At 37.0% G+C, this 27332-nt stretch overlaps 1 protein-coding gene across 1 annotated transcript; it reads right to left on the reverse strand.

The window, feature by feature from the left end:
• Positions 1–718: 718 nt before the first annotated feature.
• On the reverse strand, positions 719–26574 carry LOC137028236 (zinc finger protein 585A-like). The gene is made up of 7 exons (XM_067397006.1): positions 26395–26574; positions 25937–25973; positions 25348–25549; positions 22237–23008; positions 17141–17826; positions 2620–4483; positions 719–848 (listed from the first exon to the last, which is right to left on the reverse strand). The coding sequence occupies exons 3-7, from the start codon at positions 25394–25396 to the stop codon at positions 719–721; spliced, it is 3501 nt and encodes a 1166-aa protein (XP_067253107.1). The 5' UTR covers positions 25397–25549; positions 25937–25973; positions 26395–26574.
• Between the last annotated feature and the right edge of the window lie 758 nt (positions 26575–27332).

The following is a 27332-nucleotide window of genomic DNA, read 5'->3' on the forward strand; positions in this document are numbered from 1 at the left end:
TCTCTTGCAAAATTAGCATCCCTATCCAAGATGCAATCACACTAAGTCAATCTGACATTTAGCATTGCCTTAATCTACATTTCCTTACCTTCACCACTTTTCCACCATCTCTTCTCTCTACATGCAGAGATGACCTAAAATTCACCCAAAATCTATATGGTTTTATGCGAAGTTATCATACAACATTATACAGTGGGTACGGAAAATATTCAGACCCCCTTAAATTTTTCACTCTTTGTTATATTGCAGCCATTTGCTAAAATCATTTAAGTTAATTTTTTTCCTCATTAATGTACACACAGCACCCCATATTGACAGAAAAACACAGAATTGTTGACATTTTTGCAGATTTATTGAAAAAGAAAAACTGAAATATCACATGGTCCTAAGTATTCAGACCCTTTGCTCAGTATTTAGTAGAAGCACCCTTTTGATCTAATACAGCCATGAGTCTTTTTGGGAAAGATGCAACAAGTTTTTCACACCTGGATTTGGGGATCCTCTGCCATTTCTCCTTGCAGATCCTCTCCAGTTCTGTCAGGTTGGACGGTAAACGTTGGTGGACAGCCATTCTTAGGTCTCTCCAGAGATGCTCAATTGGGTTTAAGTCAGGGCTCTGGCTGGGCCATTCAAGAACAGTCACGGAGTTGTTGTGAAGCCACTCATTCGTTATTTTAGCTGTGTGCTTAGGGTCATTGTCTTGTTGGAAGGTAAACCTTCAGCCCAGTCTGAGGTCCTGAGCACTCTGGAGAAGGTTTTCGTCCAGGATATCCCTGTACTTGACCGCATTGATCTTTCCCTTGATTGCTTGATTCCCTTGATTGCAACCAGTCGTCCTGTCCCTGCAGCTGAAAAACACCCCCACAGCATGATGCTGCCACCAACATGCTTCACAGTTGGGACTGTATTGGACAGGTGATGAGGAGTGCCTGGTTTTCTCCACACATACCGCTTAGAATTAAGGCCAAAAAGTTCTATCTTGGTCTCATCAGACCAGAGAATCTTATTTCTCACTATCTTGGAGTCCTTCAGGTGTTTTTTAGCAAACTCCATGCTGGCTTTCATGTGTCTTGCACTGAGGAGAGGCTTCCGTCGGGCCACTCTGCCATAAAGCCCCGACTGGTGGATGGCTGCAGTGATGGTTGACTTTCTACAACTTTCTCCCATCTCCCGACTACATCTCTTGAGCTCAGCCACAGTGATCTTTGGGTTCTTCTTTACCTCTCTCACCAAGGCTCTTCTCCCCGATAGCTCAGTTTGGCCGGACGGCCAGCTCTAGGAAGGGTTCTGGTCATCCCAAACGTCTTCCATTTAAGGATTATGGAGGCCACTGTGCTCTTAGGAACCTTAAGTGCAGCAGAAATTTTTTTGTAACCTTGGCTAGATCTGTGCCTTGCCACAATTCTGTCTCTGAGCTCTTCAGGCAGTTCCTTTGATCTCATGATTCTCATTTGCTCTGACATGCACTGTGAGCTGTAAGGTCTTATATAGACAGGTGTGTGGCTTTCCTAATCAAGTCTGAATCAGTATAATCAAACACAGCTGGACTCAAATGAAGGTGTAGAACCATCTCAAGGATGATCAGAAGAAATGGACAGCACCTGAGTTAAATATATGAGTGTCACAGCAAAGGGTCTGAATACTTAGGACCATGTGATATTTCAGTTTTTCTTTTTTAATAAATCTGCAAAAATGTCAACAATTCTGTGTTTTTCTGTCAATATGGGGTGCTGTGTGTACATTAATGAGGAAAAAATTTAAGCAAATGGCTGCAATATAACTAAGAGTGAAACATTTAAGGGGGTCTGAATACTTTCCGTACCCACTGTACATGTTTGGTATCATTTGAAATGTCTCAGAGTGACTGGTACAAAGGCCTCATTCACACAGAAGTAAAACAGAAGGTAATAAAGGTTTTAAGATTTTAGTGATATTTTGCTCTCTGTAATGTGTGTGTCCACCTTCACATGGTCTTTCATGCAAATTTCTGTCCTTCTGTCCCCAAAAGATGTAAACTATTCAGTCTAGGCATGATATATTTACCTGACTTACTCTGAAATTGTTGACTCTAGTAGATTATGTTAAGTCCATAATCCCGCAAATCTCCGCTCAGGTTAGTAACGGACTAAAATACATATTAGGTGGAGCAGTGGGGCACATCAACTGATATTTTAGAGCTCCAACTAACACATAGGGATTAATCATGTAAACTTAGACTGTGTAGGCTAATAATGGGTTTTCCGTTCAGAACAACATAGGGTTGTCGGACCAATCTGAATAGGGTGAGCTTCAACCTATGATTATTGTAATATTATTCTAACAAAGTGCATGTGGGAAACCATGACATGATTATATAAAGTTACCATTAGGTTGGTCAGCTTGGTTCTATGGTAATGGTCATGACCTCTGGTTAGATATAGTCTTACTTTAATTCAGTGTATTCAGATCTATGGGGACTCAATAACATACTTTTAGAAATAAGCGAGCATGGTGTGGAATCTCAAAGTATTAGTCATCACCTCTGTCTACTGACCAAGACTGATGAGTTTGTGTTTATGAGATTGTATACCCGGCCGGTGCCAGACCTAAAAGTGCAGGATCTGAAGATGAACTACTTACTGTGATTGTGTTTTTGTATGACTGAGTAGAGAAGATAATTGAGTGAAACTCTTCCCACATGCAGTGCAGTGATACGGTTTCTCTCTGTGGATCCTCTCGTGAATTTTCAGGGTTCCTGACCGACTGAATCTCTTGTCACAGTGTGAACACTTGTAAGGTTTCTCTCCAGTGTGGATCCTCTGGTGCTGTCTCAAATGTTCAGCTCTAATAAAAGTTTTCTCACACTCAAAGCACATATAATTTTGTACACCAGTATGTCTATTCTGATGTTCTTTTAATCTTTGCAGCAGTGAAAAACTCTTTCCACACAGAGAACATGAATGTGGTTTCTCCTGTGAATGAACTTTCAGGTGATTCTTCAGGACTGAAAACCTCAAAAATGTTTTGCCACATTGATCACATTCATGCAGTTTCTCTCCAGTGTGGACATTCATGTGTTCCTTAAGGGTTCCTTGCTGTGCAAAACTCTTCCCACACTGATCACATGAGAATGGTTTTTCTCCAGTGTGGGTGATCATGTGTTTCTTAAGGGTTCCTTGTAGTGTGAAACTCGTTCCACACTGATCACAAGTGTAAGGTTTCTCTCCAGTGTGGATCCTCTCGTGAATTTTCAGGGTTCCTGGGTTACTGTACCTTTTGTCGCAGTGTGAACACTTGTAAGGTTTCTCTCCAGTGTGGATCCTCTGGTGCTGTCTCAAATGTTCAGCTCTAATAAAAGTCTTTTCACACTCAAAGCACATATAATTTCTTACACCAGTATGTATTTTCTGATGTTCTTTTAATCTTTGCAGCTGTGAAAAACTCTTTCCACACAGAGAACATGAATGTGGTTTCTCCTGTGAATGAACTTTCAGGTGATTCTTCAGGACTGACGACCTCAAAAATGTTTTGCCACATTGATCGCATTCATGCAGTTTCTCTCCAGTGTGGACATTCATGTGTTCCTTAAGGGTTCCTTGCTGTGCAAAACTCTTCCCACACTGATCACATGAGAATGGTTTTTCTCCAGTGTGGATCCTCATGTGTTTCTTAAGGGTTCCTTGTAGTGTGAAACTCGTTCCACACTGATCACATGTGAACGGTTTCTCTCCAGTGTGGATCCTCTCGTGATTTTTCAGATGATCTGACCGACTGAATCTCTTGTCACAGTGTGAACACTTGAAAGGTTTCTCTCCAGTGTGGATTCTCATGTGTTTCTTAAGGGTTCCTTGTAGTGTGAAACTCGTTCCACACTGATCACATGTGAACGGTTTCTCTCCAGTGTGGATCCTCTCGTGATTTTTCAGATGATCTGACCGACTGAATCTCTTGTCACAGTGTGAACACTTGAAAGGTTTCTCTCCAGTGTGGACATTCATGTGTTCCTTCAGGGTTCCTTGCTGTGCAAAACTCTTCCCACACTGATCACATGAGAATGGTTTTTCTCCAGTGTGGGTGATCATGTGTTTCTTAAGGGTTCCTTGTAGTGTGAAACTCGTTCCACACTGATCACAAGTGTAAGGTTTCTCTCCAGTGTGGATCCTCTCGTGAATTTTCAGGGTTCCTGGCTGACTGAATCTCTTGTCACAGTTTGAACATTTGTAAGGTTTCTCTCCAGTGTGGATCCTCTGGTGCTGTCTCAAATGTTCAGCTCTAATAAAAGTCTTCTCACACTCAAAGCACATATAATTTCTTACACCAGTATGTATTTTCTGATGAACTTTTAAAGTCTGCAGCAGTGAAAAACTCTTTCCACACAGAGAACATGAATGTGGTTTCTCCTGTGAATGAACTTTCAGGTGATTCTTTAGGACTGATGACTTCAAAAATGTTTTGCCACATTGATCACATTCATGCCGTTTTTCTCTAGTGTGGATGTTCATGTGTCTCTTAAGGTATCCTTTTTGTATGAAACTCACTCCACACTGATCACATGTGAACGGTTTCTCTCCAGTGTGGATCCTCATGTGAATCTTGAGATAATTTTTGTGTGTGAAACTCTTTCCACACTGACCGCAGGGGAAACATTTCTTGTCTCTTCTTTTCAGTAAAGAAATACTTTCAGTCTGTGAGCAAGTTTTTCTTCTAGTTTTTACATGATGATGTTTCTCCTCCATTAGGCCTGAAAAGATAGTTAAAAGGTCCCATGTTTCTGTAGTAAGAACTTTTAAACATATTAGATAAACTGCACAATTATTGAACATAATATTAACATTTAAAAACTATACAAGAGTGATACGGTTCTGACAGTCTCGCAGATGGATAATATTTTAATATAAACTTTGTACTTACTAATTTTAAATGAATAATTAATTAGCCATTGGACATTTTTCACACAACATAGTTATGACACAATTTCTTCTTTTTAAAAAATACACTGATTTTTAAAATCATGACACACAGGAAGTGACATCATTTGAAATCTTTCTAGAGTGTGTTTTGGATATTGATATTGCTATTTACCATTAAAAATACAGTTCCAGAGTTTCTTTTAAACTAATTCACACATTTATGTATTTATGTTCAACTATCCATCCACACTCTAGAAAATGCTGGGTTATTTTTTCAACCCAAACACTGAGTTGTGACTCTTGGGTAAGGATGCGGGGGCCCGTTTCAGAAAGGAGGTTAAGTGAGAACTCTGAGTATGTTAACCCTGAAATAAGGGAAACTCTGGGTTTTCTGTTTCAGAATGAGAGGTAAGTCAAACCCGAGAAAGCAGGTTAAGTCAAGCCTGTTTCTAAAAGGGAGGTAACTTATACTCAGAGTCAGTTACCATGGTAACTTACTCTGTGAACCTAACCTGGTCGGGAGCAGATTTTCTTCGGTGAACCCAGAGTTTCCTTCGGTCTCCTCCCCCTTTTTAAAGTGCAAGTGATGTTTAAATAGTTCATTCATTCACTCATGCTGCAAAAATGCTTTTTGTCCTATTTCAGGTACAAATATCTAAAAATTCTTAAATCAAGATGGATTTTCTATATAAGAAAATTATGTAAGATATTTAGTCTCCCCCCCTGGGGGATCTACATTAAGTGCATTTTACTTATGCCAGTGTGGTAATAAAAATAATCTTAATGCAAACGGAAAACAAGATTATTCTGAGTGTCTATTACTAAGTGCAAATTTACAGTAGCTCCGTCCACCAATGTCACACCATGTTAAAATTGACATACGCTCTTGTGGCTGCAGTGGTGTAGGCAGTAATGTGTTGGGTGCGGAGAATTCACTTGTGCTGCGATTGACCGGGTTCGAATCCGCCTTCTGTCGAGCTCGCTGTTCTCCCTTTTCCCATCACATATCACATCAGAAAGGCATTTATTTTCAATTAAATGAAGAAAATATCGGAGCTCCATTAATTATGGCTTTTCATAGTCGTGGTGCACGCACTTAACTCAGAGTCAACCTACTCAGTCAGAGTCGAGTGAACTAACTCAATTCAGCTGTTCTGAAACTGAAAACTCAGGAGTTTCCCATTTCAGGATAAGTCAACTCAGAGTTTAAGTTTTAACTCAGAGTTGGTTGAACCTCCTTATTGAAATGGGCCCCTGGTTTGATTTAACCTATTTTGGGTTGAAAATTGTTCTTAATCTGTGACCCAGTGGTGCTGGGTTGGGAATGCGGATGAGGAAGAGAAAATGCACATCATGTTAACAACGCTTACAAAACCAGTGCGAGAAGCTGGCATTTTCTCAGCGTCTTCAGATGGAAGCGAGTAAAAGATGGTTTATGGTAGGGCTGCACGATTATGACAAAAAAATCATAATTGTTGATTATTCCCCTTGAAATTGTAATTGCGATTATTAATTACAATTATCATGATTTACAATGAATGATGTATTGAATAGCTTTATACCATTGTTTGCAGCAACTGCATGCCATATTTTAGTATAAAAATAAAAACTATCTGAAAACACATTTTTTTTAAATTGTTTTTCTAAAGCATTAAACCTCAAATGTCAACTATTTATTGGTTTGGTTTCTTCTTTTATTTTATTAGGGGCCAAGCACCGAAGGTGCTTAGGCACCTATTGTTATTGTTGGCGTTCCGTACGCTTCTTCTTCTTCTTCTTCTTCTTCCGCTCTTGAAGTCTATGGCAGCCCATAGAACCGCTTGCGGGAAAGTTATGAAATTTGGCACACGGTTAGAGGACAGTCTGCCCTTTGTCCATAGCAATTTGGAGTCTCTAACTCAATCCCTTTAGCGCCACCAGCTGTCCAAAGTTGCACTTATGTTTATGTTAACCCTCTACCGCATAGTGTTGCCATATGGCAACATACTCTTTATGTTAATTTCCTTGCCACCGTCTCTTTAAGAGAACATTCTAGTTTTTTTATTGGTAAGAGAAGACCTTAATTTAGCCAATGATGTGCTTTGGTTAAGTCACATGACATGCGATATCTGACAGACTGCCATCTCTTGTCGGTAGTTGCTGAAAGCAAACTAAAACGTCAGTAACAAACAAGGACCTGCCCATGTCACATTCACAAAAAAAATGTTAACATCATCTCAGGTAAGGTATGATGACATCTTCACCACTCAAAAATGTTTTTATGAAGTTAGTTTTTGGTAAATCGAGAAAATGTCTGTGTTGCCATATGGCAACACTGCGCAATAATGGAATGACATTATTATAATAGGTTAGATAGCTAGCAAAGATCAGCTGCAGTCTGTTAAGCTATAACAATAAAAACATTAATGCTAGTGATATAATGTTGATTAGTCTATTGTTAAGGACTGCCGTGGCATTTGTTTTATGGATTAAATCAACATCAGAGATCTGCCATCACAGCCATGTATACTGGCCCAGACCAACCACTGTCCTACCATGGTGTCTCAAAAAGGCAGGTGCAAGTGGCTGTAAGTGTATTGTAAGTGTGAAGAGCACCAAATGTAATGTCTACATGTGTCTCACCTTTGGAAAAAAAAAATGCTTTTTGAAGTTTCATACAGAAAAAAGGTGAAATTTAAAGAATATAAAGCATTATTCAGCAAAAGAGAATGGAAAAACACAATGTTGGAAAATAAGTATAAGGTATTGTTTATAATTACTGCTAAAACTTATAATAGCACTAATTGATTCAATACAAACAACATTTCTGAGGAAAAATATGAACTATATACACTTACACTTATTTTAAGTTTTTCCACTATTGTACGTTGTTGCCATATGGCAACATATCATAAAGTACCTTAAATTTTTTTACAGCACTTTAAGTTAAGCCATTCTAAGAAAAGAAAAAGAGTCAAATATTTTTTTTTTATAGATTTATCATAATGCGTGCGGTAGAGGGTTAATAACTTTTGAACCGTAAGGGCTAGAAACAAAATTCTTTCCCCCCTGAAAAACTTACTTTTTCGAACTCCTCCTGGGCCGTTACTCCGATTTTCACGAAAATTGAACCGTGTCATCTGCAGACCATGCCGACAAAAAGTTATGGATTTCAAGTCGATACGTCAAACCGTTTTCGTATACCAGAGCAATGAATTTGAGGCATGATGCAAAAACTCTTGAACCTGTATCTCCGCAATGCTTTATCATATTTAGACCAAACTTGGTACATCTTATCAAAATCATGACATGAGGCATCATGCAGCTTTTCATCGCAGTGCCACCTACTGGTGCGGAGATAAGAAAATGGTTATTTTTGCTTATAACTTCAGATGGGTTTGTCCAAAAATCATAAATTTGGTATGGGTCATCAGGACAATGCCCTGAAGGAGCCTGATGCTGTGTTCACACCAGACGCGACTTGCGCGAATAAATCGCGCTATTCGCGCGTAGTTGGACGCTTGAACATTTTGAGTTTACTCGCTTCATTCGCGCGTGAAAATCCCTTCACAACAGACGCGAATTCGCGTCATGAGAGGGGCTCTCCCGCTCCTTTATGTGTCCCAGACTCTCCCACTGCTTTCTGCACACTTCCTCTGAATAAACACAACTTGTCAGTGGGGAAATAATTGTAAATTACAGCGAATAAGCTCAATTGGTCGTCTTTAGTTGGCTTGTAGTCTTAATATGTGTATATATATATATATATATATATATATATATATATATATATATATATATATATATAGCTCAAATTGAGTAAAGAAAAGTAAAGTTTTTTACAACTTATCAGATTGTCCGACCTCCTCACTCACTTTCTTTCAAACACGATCCTTTTTATTTCTGTTTCTATAAATGTATGAAGATGTACAGCGACGATGATTTTGTCCTCCATTGTTGTTTCGAATTTCTGCCTCAGCTCGCTATGTCACGTCACTACTAGAGCAAGCTCCTGATTGGTTAACGCGGCGCGGAAATTCGCCAAAGTTCAGATTTTTCAACTTGCGTCATTCGCGCGAATCGCGCCGCAGGATGTCAATTCGCGTCTTTGCATTGACTTAACATGTAAATCACTCGCGCTTACCGCTTCATTCGCGTCCGGTGTGAATGCACCATGAGAAGTTTCGGACCAGCGCCACCTTGTGGTCAAAAGTTATAACAAAATTGACAAAAATGCTAATAAGTTTTTTTCTAATTGCTCACTGCTGCTGTTGGTCTGATGCTCCCAGCCATGTTGGCTGGCTTCTTGTGCCGTTTTTGTGCTTGGCCCCGTAATTGCTGCTTGCAGCTATATTTTTTTATTATCTTTTTATTTGGAAAGGCAAATTCCCATCACATACATTAGTTACAACTTTAGTTATTCAAGTACATAGATGGAGATGGATACAGATATTTTAGATAAGATTGTCCATATTGCCTTCCTGAAATTGTCTTTTACGGACCACTACTTATTTCAGTTGGGAACCATAACAAAGCAGAACAGAACCGGAATGACACCCCTGGTTTCTTCTTTTAAAAAAAAGTCAGCATATGCATGGTGTATGCATTGGTTGATGCCCAATGTCGCTGGCTTTGAGCAGACCAAGCAAAACATGATTATGTATATCTACAAAGTCGCGCTGGATTTTCTCCATAGCATTCATTTCTAAGGTCCATCTATCACTGTTTTCCATGTTTGTAGAGTTAGTTAGTTTGTGGAGTAGCGGCTTTTTAAAAATGGCAGGTGTTGGTGTTTCGCGTGTGTTCGACATATCAGTGCATGTCTACGTCACTGGTAGCTCCTTTTATGCTGGGTTAGAACTTTTCACATTCTGAAGTAAATGTGATTCGCCTCTTACAACGTGACATGCTCTAAACATGCATCTTAAACATGCAGAATTAATGTAAGTGGGTATTTTTCCTTTTAATCGCGTCTTTGAACAATTGCGTCTTTGAACAATTACATCCGTAATCATAATCGCGATTGCAAATTCAATTAATTGTGCAGCCCTAGTTTATGGTAAGTAAAGAGAGAAAAAAAAAAAAAGTCAATATCAATTGTTTTTGTCCAAGAGTTTCTTGAGATTTCTTGGAAGGCGGAAAAAAAGTGTTCATATGGAAATATTTTCAGTTTTCAGCTTATTTGCATGATGTCTTAACGACCTCTTTTATTGAATTGAAGAGACACTTGTAATATAGTGGTTTTCTTATGTCATGTTTACAAAAAGTTTTTTGAGGTCTTTTAATAGAGGGTGGTTCAGTGTTTTTTTTTTCTAGGCTTGATTGTGTTTTCGGGGCACAGTTTAACATGTCTTAATGCTTTGTTTTTTTGAAAACGCTGTATTTTTCATATATTTTATCTTTATTCTACACCTCTGTTTCCACTGTCATATGAACGGCTCATTTGACTTTCTGCTTCTATGAAGCCACTCCCTCCGAAATACGCAATGTGCTCAGATTGGTCAGCAGGTTGGTAACTGGCCCAGTGTATCGTGATTCGCTGAAGCGTCCGGAAACGCCACACCCCTTACCATCAGTTGTTACTCGCTTAGGTCGAAATGTATAATAGCGCCTATATTGCTGTATCAAATTGAGCCGAATCAGACCCAGATGAAGAGGAAAAAGTAGAACCTCTGCAATCGCGTCTTTTAAAGGACGTTTATGCATAGTATTTCATTTAGTTTTTGTGTCAAAGTGTTTAGATGCTGTCACTGCTGTTTGTTAGCTTTCAATATGTAGCCGAATACATGACTGAGTAGTCGCATTTTTGTAAAGGTATTGATTAATTTACAGCAGGAACAACTGTTTGTCTATGAACATAGACTTTTGTTGGTGTTTGTTGCACTCAAACTTAGCTAACTGGCTAGCAGAAACAAGTTGCTCTTTGTATATGTCCTTGATGCATTAAAAATATCAACAGAACTATAACATTACATTTAAAAGACATGTACAAACAATAAAACGCACTGACAGTTTAAAGACAATGAACAGCAGCTTCTGCTTTTAAAGTGGGAACTGCTTCATCTTTCAGTAATAGCCTTTGTGTAAATCAAGCATTGAACTCGTGTAGATTCTGGAAGCTGTCTTCAGCAGTGCATCCAGTATAGAAGATATCACAGATTATAATGGGTTCTATTATCTTTTGTCGCGTCGCGCCGCTCGGCTCGCGTTCGGTGAAAACAACTCTTCCGCTTCCATTATACTGCGACACATGGCCTTGCCCACTTTGTTGCGTGTTCACGGGGGCAGTGTTTATGTTAATAGCAAGGGTTTATGATGTCACCAACCGGGGAAGAAGCTTGTTGTAGTCCAAACCACCCATTTTTGTAGGCAATAAATTTTCATAACTTTAAAAGACAATATCTCCGTTTGCATTGAACTTTCAGCGCTGTAACTTTGCAGATACTGTTTATGCTCAAGCAGCAATATTACAGACTAACTAAAGTAAAAAAAAAGTGAAATCGCATTGAATCACCCCTTTAAAGAGGGTGTGGCAAGCAGGACGAGACCGAGAGCCAGCCTAACAGCGAGAGGCCGGTGGCGTGATTGATAATGAGGGTCACCTGCGTGCCACACCGGTCTCGTATCTCACGGAGGAGCTTGGATATGAAGCGCCGGACTGGACAAAAGATTAAGGTTTACTGACACCCTTTTCTTTCTCAGTGGACTGTGCAATTTACACTTTTCTCTTTAACATAGTTTTTTCCCTTAAAACTGTTATCATAATGATTAAAATATACAAGTTTCAAAAGTAAAGATTGTCATTATTTACTTACTCTGATGCCATTCAATTCCATACATGACTTTCTTTATCAAAACACAAATTCATTTTTGGAGGAAATTCAAGCTCTGTAGGATGCATACAATTCAAGAAAATGGGTTCCACCATGTAAGAAACAAATCAATAAGTAAAACATTCTCACTTTTAAACTAGTGCTTCTGACCAGGGCTCTGATATTGTCTGAAATGTCTGAACTCTCATGTGAAGTTCATCACTTTCTACTTCTCACATGAACATGCCAACATATTTGTTACACAACTGCATAATGAATTGAGTGCAGACAAGTAGAGCTTTTTTTTTGTTTAAGCTTCATTTATTTGTGTTTGTTTTTTATACACCTATTGTTCTGCTATAAGACATTAATTGCTCAGGTTGTGCATGCATTACTTTTGGACTTTCCAAATGATTTAAGTCTTTCATTTTTATGGTATGCATCTACAGACCTCAAATTTCTTTCTGAAAATGTCTGTGTTCTGCTGAAGAAAGGCAGTTGTGCACAACTGGGATAGCATCAGGGTAAATGTGTAATGAGAATTTAATTGAACAACTGAACAAATTCTTTACAGGATTTGTGTTAGTTAAACCAAGTGCTATTTTAGTTTTTCTTAAAGTCCCTGTGAACCGGAAGTTGCAAACAACTTTTCTCCAGTGTTGTGACATATTTCCAAGTGAAACGGAATATTGAATAGAGGGAAGGGTTTTACTTTAGCGCTCCTCCTCTCTATCTCTCACTCATAACAGATTAACGGTTGGAGGAGAGTGGTTTAAGCGTTTTTAACCCAAGCCGTCAAACTGACATCATCCGAGAAGGAACGCCATTCCAGACCGAAAGTAACTTTTCAGATTTTGATTAAAGATTATGACAACAAACTATTTTTTCTGTTTATTAAATTGAATTCTGTGAATTAAAAAACTTCAACAAAAGACTAAATTGTGCTAATAAAGTAAATAGGATCAATTTTGATTTCATGATGACTTTAAAGGAGAATAAAGCTTGAGGTCATTTTCATTAGAAAGTGAACTAATACTTTAACAACTTATTTGTTTATTGTTTTATGAAATAAATACCATTAATACTTACCTATTTCTTGTAGATGTAGATCTCCTCGAGTCTGTTGACAGCAATAAAATGATCTTAATGTGAAAATTTACAGATCTTAAGACATTAACATAATGAATGAGGTGAAAACAGGATCTGAAATTAAATAAAGAGGCTTTTCAGCTGCTCTGATAATAGTGATGATTCATAGACTACCAATACTCATTAAACAAGACATTCAGGTTCAGAGGCAGATCTTCTCACTTTATTAGGTATTTGCTATAGAAACAGACTGAGTCAGAATATGCTGAAAGCCTAAGTATTAGGCTACTAATATTTCTCAAAGAGTGATAAAACACTATGACAACAATCATTATTTAGATATACGGACAAAAACATTGTTTGATAAAGTTCGATTTTCTTATAACTACATTCAAAACTAAGTAATTCGTTAGCATCTTACCGTTTTGTATGTGTGAAGACAAGAACCTGACAAACCAAAACCCTTCTTCTTTAAGTGTTCTTTAGGTAACAGACACACAAATAGCGCCGAATCCGGTGAAAATCATTCAGAAATTACCCAGTAAAATGATATTTAAACGGTGTAAAGAGGTAATCATTGCGCGGAATAGCGCGAACTGCTCACCTCAATTTGGAGCACGCGCATGATGACGTCATAGCCGCGAAGCATAATCAACTGAACACGATCAAAAATGCGCCAAATTATGTTTAAAACGGCAAAACATCCATAAAACAACATATTAAACAAAACTTATATATATACGTTATATATGTTTCATAGCTTTTAGATAACTAAAATTGTAAAATCATCAGTAGAAAATAAAAAAGGAAAATAAAAGTATTGGTGGAGCAAATAGCCTGTAAGTTTGATTTATCAGGTACATGAATGGACCGATCTCTCTTTACTTACAAGATAGCAAAGCATCTCAAGAGCAGTGAAGATGGCAGTTCCGGTTCGCGAACGTATCGTTCTTTTTAACCGGTTCTTTTCAGTGAACCGGAAGAACCAAATAGCGTGAACGGCTCAACTCAAAGACTCGAAGGGAACGCGCGAACGATGACGTCACAGTCATGAGGCAAAATCAAATGTGAGTTATCAAAAACACATCAAATACTGTTTACAACGGCAAAACATCAATAAAACAAAAATAAGTGTATTTCATGGCTTTTAGATGTAACAAACCGTTTATTTATTATTGATGCAAGAAGAATCAGTAGACAATAACTTAAAAAAGTAAGTAAAAGTATAAATGAATGAGTCAGATCTCTCTCTTTATTGACTAACAAGACAGCAAAGCATCTCAAGAGAATAAAAGTGAAGGACCGTTCCAAAGCTACATGACAGTATATCTTACATCTGTCTTTTCTAACTAAACTATAAGTGGAAGAATAGCTAGTTTTAAAAACCACAATGAATAATTTAAAATTAAATCATCTTCTTCTTCAGCTTCCTGATAAAGAACAGTCTCAACCTGTAAAATCCTTTTACTTTCCTTCTTAAAAGTGTAAACTACAGGCGATACATATTATAAGATAATTGAACACAAACCTAATTATGCTTAATAATTGTTTTTAATATGTATACCATTAAACAAAGTGATATACAAAAATGAATCTTTTAGACATTGTCCATATTTGAGTAGATCTGAATCTCACACTTGAAACTTCTGTTCTTGAAGATCATCTTGATTCACTGTGACAAATTAGATGAAGTTTCTTTGTCCTGTCACTCGTTGTGGCTGGTTAGGACTTGGGTTGGACTCCAGTTCTGGAATTGAATACTTAAGGTCAGGAATCGGATACTTGTTATAAAACATTATCAGCATTAGGGGGCGTATGATGGTCGAGGAGACAGAACAAGCAAGAGGAAGATTTGAAGAAAGACTGTAGAAAAAGAGATGGCTAAGAGACAAAAAGAGAAAAGCTCATAAGAATATCACTGGAAAATGAAGCGATATGATCAGGAAAGAGCTTTACGACCCACACTAATATTAGAAAAGATTTTCAGTGCTGGAGAGAGCTAAAAAGGAAGGCCTGAAAACAGATGTGGAGGCTGCTTTAATTTCCGCTTCATACGTGAGGTACACTGGGTTTGAGTGTCATTGTGTCACTGTGCTGTTGCCGGTTAATAAACTATTGTTTGTATTTACTCTTGTGTACTGGACGTTCATTTTTTGTGCTTCTTTATCGTTCGTTCATCATCTTCACTTTATTCTTAATGACTCTTCTTGCACTTCTGCTACGATAAATAGGCATCCACTCTTGCATTGTGTGTGTGACGTGGGGCAGCTAGTGAGAGCTGTGCAGGATGATGCCTGCTAGAGACTACGGTTCGAGACCAACTCGGAGCAGGGTGATTAGGATTGGAGGGTGCGTTTCGGAGGCGGAGCAAAGAAGAGAGGGGTGCGTTTGTTTGTTCAGTTACAAGAAATAACGTACCCTACTTTTAATTATGCGTTTGCTAATTTTATATTTGTTCTTTTTAAATGACTGTTTACTTGTCTTTAAAGGTGCTCTAAGTGATCCTGGGTGGATGTAACTTCCTGTTGACGTTCGAAGTGTTGTCAAACAAAACAGAGGCTAGCTAGACCCTCCCTCCTCCTCCTCCTCCCCCTCCCCTCCGTGCTTCCTGAAACAGTCATGAACGTGCATTTAAAATCATTCTTGTTGGTTATTGGCTGGGGCATGTTTATTATGTTTTGTGGACCAGGCTGCACCAGTTTGTTTTTATTGCCATTTTCGGAGCTTGTGGCGACTACAGAGACCGCGTTTTTTTACAGTGTGTTCAGGGGACAGGCAGCTAGCGGATAGTGAGGAGCACTATTTTTCACTTAGAGCACCTTTAAAGGAACACTCAACTTTTTCTGAAAATAGGCTCATTTTCCAACTACCCTAGAGTTAAACAGTAGAGTTTTACCGTTTTCGAATCCATCCGGTACCACTTTTAGCATAGCTTAGCATAGTTCATTGAATCTGATAAGACAAAACTGTAAAAATGACCTGTCAAATATTTTTTTTCTTCCAAAGATGGTTTTGGGCAGTTTTTATCACGCTGATGTTAGTTAAAGTGTTCGTTCTTTAAATACGTTTTTTTAAGTTAGTTATTTGTCATCATGATTGACAGCTTCTCTGAGCGAACGTCACTGAAGCACCAACAGACTTTTCTCTAGATCTTCGGGAAGAGCCTGCAGCTTTAACTTTAATTTCTACATTTCCAGAACTGTTTTCACACCAATATAATGAGTTGTTCTGCAGTATTATCCATTTGTGCCGGATCGCGGCTTCCCTTCTTCTTTTAATCAGTTTCTGGTTCAAACAAATGACTGAATTAAACCAGAATTTCCACTTGACATTGTGCAGCATTATACAGTACCGAGTGGATCTCTGAGCTGGAGTTAATGAGTGGAGGTGGGGCTAATTTGCATATTCATGGAGCATTTACTAAATTAAGCAAGGGTGTAGATTTACATTCAAGCTATTTTAAGTCGTTAAAATGTTTAAGTATATGTCATTTTGGTGGTCAAAGATGAGATTTAAGGGATACAATTATTGACTACAGGGACTAACCTCGTTCTAATGATGAATCCAGAGCACTTTAAATGAGCAACTGCATTAGTTATTTACATAAAAAAAACCACACCATGTCCATATAAGGTCATTCCACACACCCTTTTCTTTCATGACTCTCAGCAAATATGACGCTCTCTAAAGATGTAGCAAGATCCTCGAGCAATGCCGAGAGTGTCATCCTCAAAGTTCAAACGCAATAAACACCTTTTATTACAGACCTCTGATTAGCCAGCTGTACATACGCAAATCTGCATCTTTATGCTGAGAAAACTCGCAGATACATTTAAGATCTGTTTAAAGTTTCATCTTGTTGTCAAATGTTCAACTTGTTTTGAAGGCCATCAAGAGTGTGTGTTTTTGTGGTTTCAGGTTCTCCTACGATACACAGTTGAGGTAATTTTTTAAATTGCTCTATTTTGTTTGCTATTTAACTTTGAATACAAACTTCTTTACTTATACTTCAGTATTTTGCTAGTCAGCCACAGACACAATGCAATTTATCGTACATGCAAATTCAAAGTGTCTAACAGTTTCATAAACTCATAAGAAAACAATGATGTATCCCGAAACGAAGCCGAACAATAGAAAATGTTTATTTTTAGAACAAAGTACACTATATATAATAATGAGTCATGACAAGCTACACTTCTTTACGTGCCAGTTTAGCCCTTCGCTAGGCTGCCTTCGAAGGATGTGTTCACTTCGGCACCGGCATAATTCAATGACTTAAAGTCAGTCAGCTTGTTCTTTGTCTTCTTGGTCGTTGCGGCTGGTTAGAACAGATTTTGAAGATAATCTACTTACTGTGATTGTTTTTTGTATGTCTGTGTAGAGAAGATGAATGAGTGAAACCCTTCCCACAAGCAGTGCAGTGATACGGTTTCTCTCCAGTGTGGATCCTCTCGTGTTTTGTCAGGGATCCTGAATCACTGAATCTCTTGTCACAGTGTGAACACATGTAAGGTTTCTCTCCAGTGTGGATCGCCTGGTGTCGTTTCAAATGTTCAGCTCTAATAAAAGTCTTCTCACACTCAAAGCACATATGATTTCGTACACCAGTATGTATTGTCTGATGTTTTTTTAAACCTTGCAGCTGTAAAAAACTCTTTCCACACAATGAACATGAATGTGTTTTCTCCTGTGAATGAACTTTCAGGTGTCTCTTCAGGTCTGACGCCCTCAAAAATGTTTTGCCACATTGATCACATTCATGCCGTTTTTCTCCAGTGTGGATTATCATGTGTCTCTTAAGGTATCCTTTATGTGTGAAACTCGTTCCACACTGATCACATGTGAACGGTTTCTCTCCAGTGTGGATCCTCATGTGAATCTTGAGATACTTTTTTTGTGTGAAACTCTTTCCACACTGACGGCAGGTGACACGTTTCTCGTCTATTCTTTTCAGTAAAGAAACACTTTCAGTCTGTGAGCGAGTTTTTCTTCTAGTTTTTTCATGATGATGTTTCTCCTCCATCAGGCCTGAAATGACAGTAAAAGATCTCTTATTTCTGTAGCAAGAACTTTCAGATCAACTGCACAACTATTGAACATAATATTAACATTTAAAAACTATACAAGAGTGATACGGTTCTGACAGTCTCTCAGATGGATCTTATTTTAATATAAACTTTGTTCTTACTAATTTTAAATGAATAATTCATTAGCCATTGTACATTTTTCACTCAACAGTCACGACAAAATTTCCTCATTTTAAAAAATAAAGTGTTTACAGAATTCAGTTTTTAAAATCATGACACCCAGGAAGTGACATCATTTGAACTCTTTCTAGAGTATGTTTTGGATTTTGATATTACTATTTACAAATAAATCAAGAATAAATAAGTTCCAGAGTTTCTTTTATACTAATTCACACATTTTAAGTATTTATGTTCACCTATCCATCCACACTCTAGAAAATGCTGGGTTATTTTTTCAACCCAAACACTGAGTTGAGACTGCTGTTTAAAGGGTTAGTTCACCCAAAAATGAAAATTATGTCATTAATGACTCCCCCTCATGTCGTTCCAAACCCGTAAGACCTCCTTTCATCTTCGGAACACAGTTTAAGATATTTTAGATTTAGTCCGAGAGCTTTATGTCCCTCCATTGAAAGTGTAGGTACGGTGCACTGTCCATGTCCAGAAAGGTAATAAAAACATCATCAAAGTATTCCATGTGACATCAGTGGGTTAGTTAGAAGTTTTTGAAGCATCTAAAATATATTTTGGTCCAAAAATAACAAAAAATACGACTTTATTCAGCATTGTCTTCTCTTCCGGGTCTGTGTATATCCACAGTGACCCTGCTTTTTCTTCTTCTACGGCGGTTGGCATCCAGCTTATTGGTGCATTATCGCCCCCTTCTGCTCCGGACTGTGACGCTGATGATGTGTTATGTAGTGCACCCGAGCTTCGTTTACAGTCTGAGGGAGACGCACGCTGTATTCAAGCTATTCTACATTGTTTGTATTTTGGTATTGCTATATTTTTTTAAAATGGTGCGTAAGTTTGCATGTCGCGGATGTCCTAATTGCCAAAAACAACCACAGTGACGTAAAAGTGCATTACCAACGCCGACAGATGAAAGGATTCAATGGAATCAATTCAATGGAATCAGTTCAATGGAATCAATTCAATGGAATCAATCCAATGGAAAGGATTCCGGAAGAGAATACAATGCTGAATAAAGTCGTAGTTTTTGTTATTTTTGGACCAAAATGTATTTTAGATGCTTCAAAAACTTACCCACTGATGTCACATGGACTACTTTGATGATGTTTTTATTACCTTTCTGGACATGGACAGTGTATGGTACCTACACTTTCAATGGAGGGAAAGAAAGCTCTCGGAATAAATCTAAAATATCTTAAACTGTGTTCCGAAGATGAATGAAGGTCTTATGGGTTCGGAACGACATGAGGGTGAGTCATTAATGACATCATTTTCATTTTTGGGTGAACTAACCCTTTAACACTAGCACTACCGGAATTCTATAACTACTAGAACTGCCAATAGCGGTCATTTTGACTGTTCATACCAGACAGCAGTGAATGTCATTTTTGTCATGTTATATTTACTTCAAAGCTTCTATGGTCATGTTTTATGAAAAATGTGGGGTAATTTAAACATACATAATATAATATGTTCGTGATATTATTGTGTAAGAGCTACTAGACCTCCCACAAAAGTGCATGCCGCAATTTGCTTTCCGAAATTTGCATCCGGCAAGCTGGAGATCAAAGTTTTTCACCGCAGTTAAAATGTTGTTTTTGAAAGTCAAAATGTCAACAAATATAAAATGAAGCAGAATATTTCGTTAGATAAAAACATATTGTGAATTTTGGAAATGATTACATCTATCTTTATTCAATACATTTTGACTTTTGGAGTTTACAATGCTTTAGCATTATCGGAAATGTTTGGACCACACGAATCGGAAACAATTTTATGCAGAATCACTATTTATACTAATCACAATTATCTCTGAATCACTCTCAGAATCAGTGTCAGACGAACTGTCAAGAGACCAAGAGACATCGCTCTCTGCTCCTCCATCAGACTCTGCATCATCAATGTTCTCAAGCAAGGATAAAACCTCAGTGACAGTCATTTTCTTTCTTGTTGCCATTTTGACGGTAAAGCTAAGTTTTAGCTTAGCAAAAGCATACAAAACTGCCAGAGAAAGGTTGCTAGGCAACAGCTACGCACATCTTTAACGGCGGGAAAAAGCGCTGAGGAGATACAACGCCTGTAATATGTGCGGTCAAATTGACCGCTATGGCCATTTAAGGTAGAAATACTCAGAACTCTTTTGTGTTTTGTAATTTTAATAAAATAACAATGTTAAAATAAAATGTACATTAATTTAAGAAAAGTCATGGAACTGTAGTTATATGGGTTTTATTTCAACAAAGTTATTACATTGCAAATCTTTAAAACGGTCAAAATGACTGCCTTGGTAGTTCTAGTGTTAAGGACGCTGGGTTGATTTAACCCAATTTGAGTTGAAAATTGATCTTTATCTATGACCCAATAGTGCTGGTGTGAAGCTTAATTCTCATTAGAAAGTGAACTAATCCTTTGACAACTTTTTTGTTTATTGTTTTAGTTTTGTGTTTTATATGAATCATAGTTTATCACAGAATTAAATAAATGCTGTTACGATACTTACCTATATCTTGTAAATGTCACAATAGTTGATCTCAATAGAAACGTTTATCTCCTCAAGTCTGTTGACATCTATAAAATGATTTTAATTTACAGATCTAAAGACATCAACATAATGAATGAGGTGAAAATAGGATTTATTGACATGAAATAAAGAGGCCTTTCAGCTGTTCTGATAATGATGATCCATATAGACTATCAATACTCATTAAACAAGACATTCAGGATCAGCAGCAGATCATCTCACTTTATATTAAGTATTTCCTAAGTATTTGATTCAGAATATATGCAGTATTACTGTATTAAGTATATAAAGTATTACTAATATTTCTCAAAAAGTGGTACGATAGGCACTATGACAACCATATTTATTTAGATTCATATGGGCAAATTACATTGTTTGATAAAGTTCTAGTATTTTCTTATAACTACATTCAAAACTAAGTAATTCGTTAGCATCTTACCGTTTGGTATGTGAAGATAACCTGACAAATCAAAACCCTTCTTCTTAAAGTGTTCTTTAGATAACAGACGCACAAATAGCGCCGAACCCGGTGAAAATCATTCAGAAATGACCCCGTAAAATGATATTTAAACGGTGTAAAGAGGTAAATATTGAGTATTACGCGAAACTTACCTCAGCATTGGGAGCGCGCGTGATGACGTCATAGTCGCGAGGCTTAATCAACTGTATACGAACAAAAACGCGCCAAATTCTGTTTAAAACGGCAAAACATCTATAAAACAATATATCAAACAAAAATATTTTGTGATACGTACATAGCTTTTAGATAACTAAAATTAAGAAATTATAAGTAGAAAATAAAAAAGGAAAATAAAAGTTATTGGTGGATCAAATACAAATTTATCAGATAAATGAATGAGATAGAGCTCTCTTTACTTACAAGATAGCAAAGCATCCCGAGAGCACTGAAGATGGCCAGTTGAAAACTGTCAGTACAGAACAACTGTGCCACAAGAGTCCTGAAAAGTGAAGCTAAAGCGTCTCGATCGCCCCCAGGTGGCTAGATGCAGTACAGGTCATAAACCCCGCCCTCTTCATGTAATGTAATGAACGTGAGACAAAACAGAAAAAATGACCCGTCAAATATTTTTTTCTTTCAAAGATGGTTTTGGGCAGTTTTTGTCATGCTGATGTTAGTTAAAGTGTTCGTTCTTTAAATAAGTTTGTTTTAAGTTAGTTACTTGATGCCATAAAAAGGTTTTGACATCATGATTGACATGGCCCAGGGATTTCAGAGAATAGTAAAAGAAGTAGAATTTATTGCATTTGAAATATCTGCAAAATTAATACTTTTTATTTTAAAATATGCAAACATTCACTCAAATCATACGCCTCCGCAAAACGGCTCATCACATTCAAACAAATCACGTAAATTATATATATTCAATTGAAAAAAATAGCAACATCTAACAAAAAGTCACTAGTTTGCTGTCAGTCGTTAAACATTTCTATTGTAAAACAGTTGACATTTATTAAGTTTAGCTAGCTAGCCTTAACTTGAACTCTTGCACCATTAAAATTAAAGCATCACGCTGGATCGGCCTGAAAAAAAGCAACATTTTTAATTTTACGTCATTCTAACATGCAGAGTGGTACAGTGCAACAGAGCAGCATCAAGAATAGCCTATACATTGGGACATGTTTGTACGTTGTGTCTGTTTAGGACAGATTTTATCATTTTATCACACACATTAGACCTGGAAATACTGGATTTGAAGATGTTCTACTTATTATGATTGTTTTTTGTATGTCTGCGTAAAGAAGATGATTGAGTGAAACTCTTCCCACATGCAGTGCAGTGATACGGTTTCACTCCAGTGTGGATCACCTTGTGTGTTTTCAGGTTCTCTGACTGTCTGAATCTCTTGTCGCAGTGTGAACACTTGTAAGGTTTCTCTTCAGTGTGAATTCTCTGGTGCCGTTTCAAATTTCCAGCCGAAATAAAAGTTTTCTCACACTCAAAGCACATATGTTCTCTTACACCAGTATGTCTATTCTGATGTTCTTTTAAACTTTGCAGCTGTGAAAAACTCTTTCCACACAAAGAACATGAATGTGGTTTCTCCTGTGAATGAACTTTCAGGTGGCTCTTCAGGCCTGAAGCCCACAAAAAAATTTTGCCACATTGATCACATTCATGCAGTTTCTCTCTAGTGTGGACGTTCATGTGTATCTTAAGGCTTCCTTTTTGTATGAAACTCACTCCACACTGATCACATGTGAACGGTTTCTCTCCAGTGTGGATCCTCATGTGTTTCCTAAGGTGTCCTTGTAGTGTAAAACTCTTCCCACACTGATCACATGTGAACGGTTTCTCTCCAGTGTGGATCCTCATGTGAACCTTGAGACTCTTTTTGTATGTGAAACTCTTTCCACACTGATGGCAGGGGAAACATTTTTTGAGTAAAGAAATACTTTCAGTATTTGAGTGAGTTTTATCTCCAGTTTTGACATGATGATGTTCCTCCTCTTCACTCTCCTCATTCTCCTCCATCAGGTCTGAAATGACAAAAAAATAAGTAAAAATTTAAATAATCATGAAAAATCAGAGAGAATGTGAAGTGAAAGAAGACAACGGCAACACGAAACATATCAGGCTGTGACTGTTACCATGGTTCCCTGAGAAGTGGAACAAGACACTGCATCAATGATGTCAATATGGGAATTTTGATTGGCTCCTGCAGTCAGGTTACATCATAGGCGCACCAGCTGGCTTATAAAGGCTATATTTTTTCAAATTTATTGGTAACACTTTTTAAAGGTGCCCTCGAATGAAAAATTGAATTTATCTTGGCATAGTTGAATAACAAGAGTTCAGTACATGGAAATGACATACAGTGAGTCTCAAACGCCGTTGTTTCCTCCTTCTTATATAAATGTCATTTGTTTAAAAGACCTCCGAAGAACAGGCGAATCTCAACATAACACCGACTGTTACGTAACAGTCGGGGTGTACGCCCCAATATTTGCATGTGCCAGCCCATGTTCCAGTCCATGGGCAGTCTGGATCTGTGCACAGCCAAACCAACAGACTAGGTAAGCAAGCAAGAACAATAGTGAAAAATGTCAGATGGAGCAATCATAACTGACATGATCCATGATTACATGATATTTTAGTGATATTTGTAAACTGTCTTTCTAAATGTTTCGTTAGCATGTTGCTAATGTACTGTTAAATGTGGTTAAAGTTACCATCGTTTATTACTGTATTCACGGAGACAAGAGCCGTCGCTATTTTCATTATTAAACACTTGCAGTCTGTATAATGCATAAATAAACAACTTAATTCTTTATGAATCTCTCCAACAGTGTAGCATTAGCCGTTAGCCACGGAGCATAGCCTCAAATTCATTCAGAATCAAATGTAAACAATATAACAGTATACAATACTCACATAATCCGACGCATGCATGCCGCATGCATGACGAACACTTTGTAAAGATCCATTTGAGGGTTATATTAGCTGTGTAAACTTTGTTTAGGCACTGTTTAAGGCAAGCGCGAGCTCCGTGGGCGGGGAGCGTCAGGATTTAAAGGGGCCGCACAGCATTAATCGGCTCATATTTAATGATGCCCCAAAATAGGCAGTTAAATAAAAATTAATTAAAAAAATCTATGGGGTATTTTGAGCTGAAACTTAAAAGACACATTCAGAAGACACCTTAGACTTATATTACATCTTTTAAAAAAAAGTTTGATGGCACCTTTAATAACTTTCATTGAAAACTCATTAACAAATATAATGTAATCTTTAACAGATCTTTAGTTCATTCATATTCATATAGCTGGAAACATAAGATAATGTGCTTGTTCATGTTTACTCATGAACATATTACCTAATGATTAATAAATGATATTACCTAATAAACAGATCATTGTTTCATGAAAATTAAAATGCCTACATATGTCAGTAAAGGCCTGTACACACCGGGATGAATATCGCATGGGTTTATCACCAGCGTTTTTCAAGATGTTTTTTGTGTTCATACCCAAGCGATTTTTACTGGCAATGCGCAGAGTGAATGTGCAAATTCACTCCCTGACAGTATGTGGCGCTTGTGCACCGGTAGTACAAATAAACATATTTATTAATAAAGTTAAAGAAGATAAAAATGCAGATATAAAATGGCATATATATGACATATGAGAGATGGTAGTGCAAATAAACATATTTATGAAATAGATATTCTCAACTAGGTTTGAATGTAAAAGAAAAAAAAAAAACGTCAAACTAAAAAATGAACCAGAGAAGTTTTTTAAAAAATGACGTTTTTACGCCTGGTGTTTTTCGCGTCAGTGGCATTTGCGGCCTTTGTTTAGTCACAAGGCTTTAAATGTCAGTGATAATCGCGCGCAGTGTGTCCAGGCCTTAATGTTTAAATTCATATGATCATGAAACTCTACAAATTATTTTAACAGATGTTGTACAATGATTATTAGCTTTTGTTAAAGCACAACACATTTGCTGCCATTGCGGTTTAATGCAGGTATGGAAATGTTTTTATTTTGGATCTGTACAATTGCTTTTTAATGGCTGTCTATATTGGTCAAATTAACCCATGAACAGTAAGATTGTATAAAATTTCTGTATGCACATTTTACAACACATGGCCTTACCATGCAAGTTCATGATCCTAAATGAGAAAACGTAAGAAATTTTCAAGAAAAGAAAAAAACAGGTTAACTGATATTTCTGACAATTTAAAAACAAAAACCTACAACAGTACATGAGGGGTAACTTTTTTCCCACAACTACAACAGATACAAATCTGATGAACTGCTTTATTTCCTTATTGTTCTTCAGCCTCATTAATGAAGAGTCAGGAATAAACACCAACCTCTTTGTTCTTCAGTGTGTTTCATTCTGCAGTGTTCTGGATCTCTCATCTTCTCACTGTCCTTCAATAAACTCTGTCTTTGCAGATTTCAGCTCTTCCTGATGGATTGATGCTCGTCTTCACTTGTAGACTGATGGGAATATTCCAGCATTTATTGGTGAATTGCAGTGGGAGGAGCTTCACTGAAGGAGGAGGAGCAGATCTGACAAAATCAAGAAGAAATCACAGATTTCATTTTTAAGTATGTAGTAAGATAAATGTAAAAAAAATTGCAAAATGTTTTATGTTTATTCAAAGTCTCTCTCTTTTATTTCTAAGAATTGTATCCACATACTTAACTCCTACATTTTCTTACTTCTCATAATAGGCAAATAGGAAAAAATTAACAACACAATTCAAAGATGCCAAACAGAAACAATGTAAAAATAAAAAATGAAAGAATAAACAAAACAGAAAAAAATATATTTACAAACTTGTAAGAATCCAAAAACCCACCAAATGAGTTTAACTTAGCAGATTTGTTTATTGTTTTAGTTTTTTATTAAACAAATTTTTATCACAGATTAATTGAATAATGCCATGATTCTACCTATATCCTGTAGATGTCTCTGGCTGGTCATGTCGTTCTGTTGACACCAATAAAATTATCTTAATGTGGTAATTTACAGATCTGAAGACATCAGCATTATGAATGAGGTGAAAATATGATTTATTAACATATAAAGAGGATTTTCAGCTGCTCTGATAATAGTGATGATCCATAGACTATCAATACTCATTAAACAAGACATTCAGGATCAGCAGCAGATCATCTCACTTTATTCTAAGTATTTGCTGATAGAAACGGATTGTTTGAGTCACAATATATGCTGAAAGCCTATAAAAGTGTAATTAATATTATTTTTCAAATGATAGCAGCAACATAAAGACAGACACGTAAAATGACACCCTTCATGAATCATTGTAATTTGTCCACGAGTATAGTTTAATTTCCTAATAACTACATTAGTACATTTATAACAATAGAGTAATTAGTTAGCATCTTACCGTTTTGTATGTTAAGAAAAATAGACTTAATAAAACCTTCTTCTTTTTAGCTAGCAGACACAAATAACGCGATGAAAACCATTCAGAAAGCCCGTAAATGATATTTAAACTCTGTAAAGAGTATTTTACAATCACGCGAAAGAGCTTGAACTGTTTACCTCAGAAGACTCGACGCTGAGGGCAGCGCGCTAGTGATGATGTCATCGCCGCGAGGGGCGTGCCAAATACAAAAAAAAAAAACGTGCCAAATACATGCTTACAACTACAAAACATATAACAAAAATAATTGCATCTTGTGGCTTTTAGGTGTAACAAATTGTGAACAAATTATGAATTATACAAACTATTCTTGATGCAAGAATCAGCATATAATTTGAAGTTTAATACCATGAGAAAAAAAAAAAAAAAGTAGAAAATTAGACATCTCTCTTTATTAACTAACAAGATAGCAAAACAATAAAAGTAAAGACCAGTTGCAAACCTACATGACAGTATCTTACATTTGTTTTCTCTAGATACACAGTAAGTGGAAGAATAGGCTAACTAGTTTTTTTTTAAATCAACAATGAAGATCAAGTTAAAAATTAACCAGCTTCTTCTTCAGCTTCCTGAACAAGAACCTGTAAAAACCTTCTACTTTCCTTAATATAACTGTAAACAAACTACAAGCAATATATATAATAAGACAACTGAACATAAAATGAAACTCTTAATAATAACCAAGCGGCAACCTCCCCCTTTCTCTCGTGAAGCCAATACGGAAGTGACTTAAACTGCGATTCATCGACTGGCCGCTAGGGACAGGCTCCAAAAGAGAGCAGAATCTCATTGAGTTCCATGTTAAATTGGCCAAGTTTACAGCAGAAAAAAACATGTTTACAAGTTGGTTCAAATTGTGGTTTTGGTCTATACTGCTAATTTTGCCCTTCATGACAACT

Source organism: Chanodichthys erythropterus, chromosome 10 (assembly GCF_024489055.1).
Source record: "Chanodichthys erythropterus isolate Z2021 chromosome 10, ASM2448905v1, whole genome shotgun sequence".
Classification (NCBI taxonomy): Eukaryota; Metazoa; Chordata; class Actinopteri; order Cypriniformes; family Xenocyprididae; genus Chanodichthys; species Chanodichthys erythropterus.

Bases quoted from the DNA above. Each gene is read 5' to 3' on its own strand.
- LOC137028236 (XM_067397006.1), bottom strand. From the start codon at position 25,396: ATGAGAGATCCAGAACACTGCAGAATGAAACACACTGAAGAACAAAGA. The intron at 23,009-25,347 runs GTTGGTGTTTAT...TTGTCATTTCAG, and splicing joins ACACACTGAAGAACAAAGAG to ACCTGATGGAGGAGAATGAG. The intron at 17,827-22,236 runs GTAGAACATCTT...TTCTTGCTACAG, and splicing joins ACAAAAAACAATCATAATAA to AAATAAGAGATCTTTTACTG.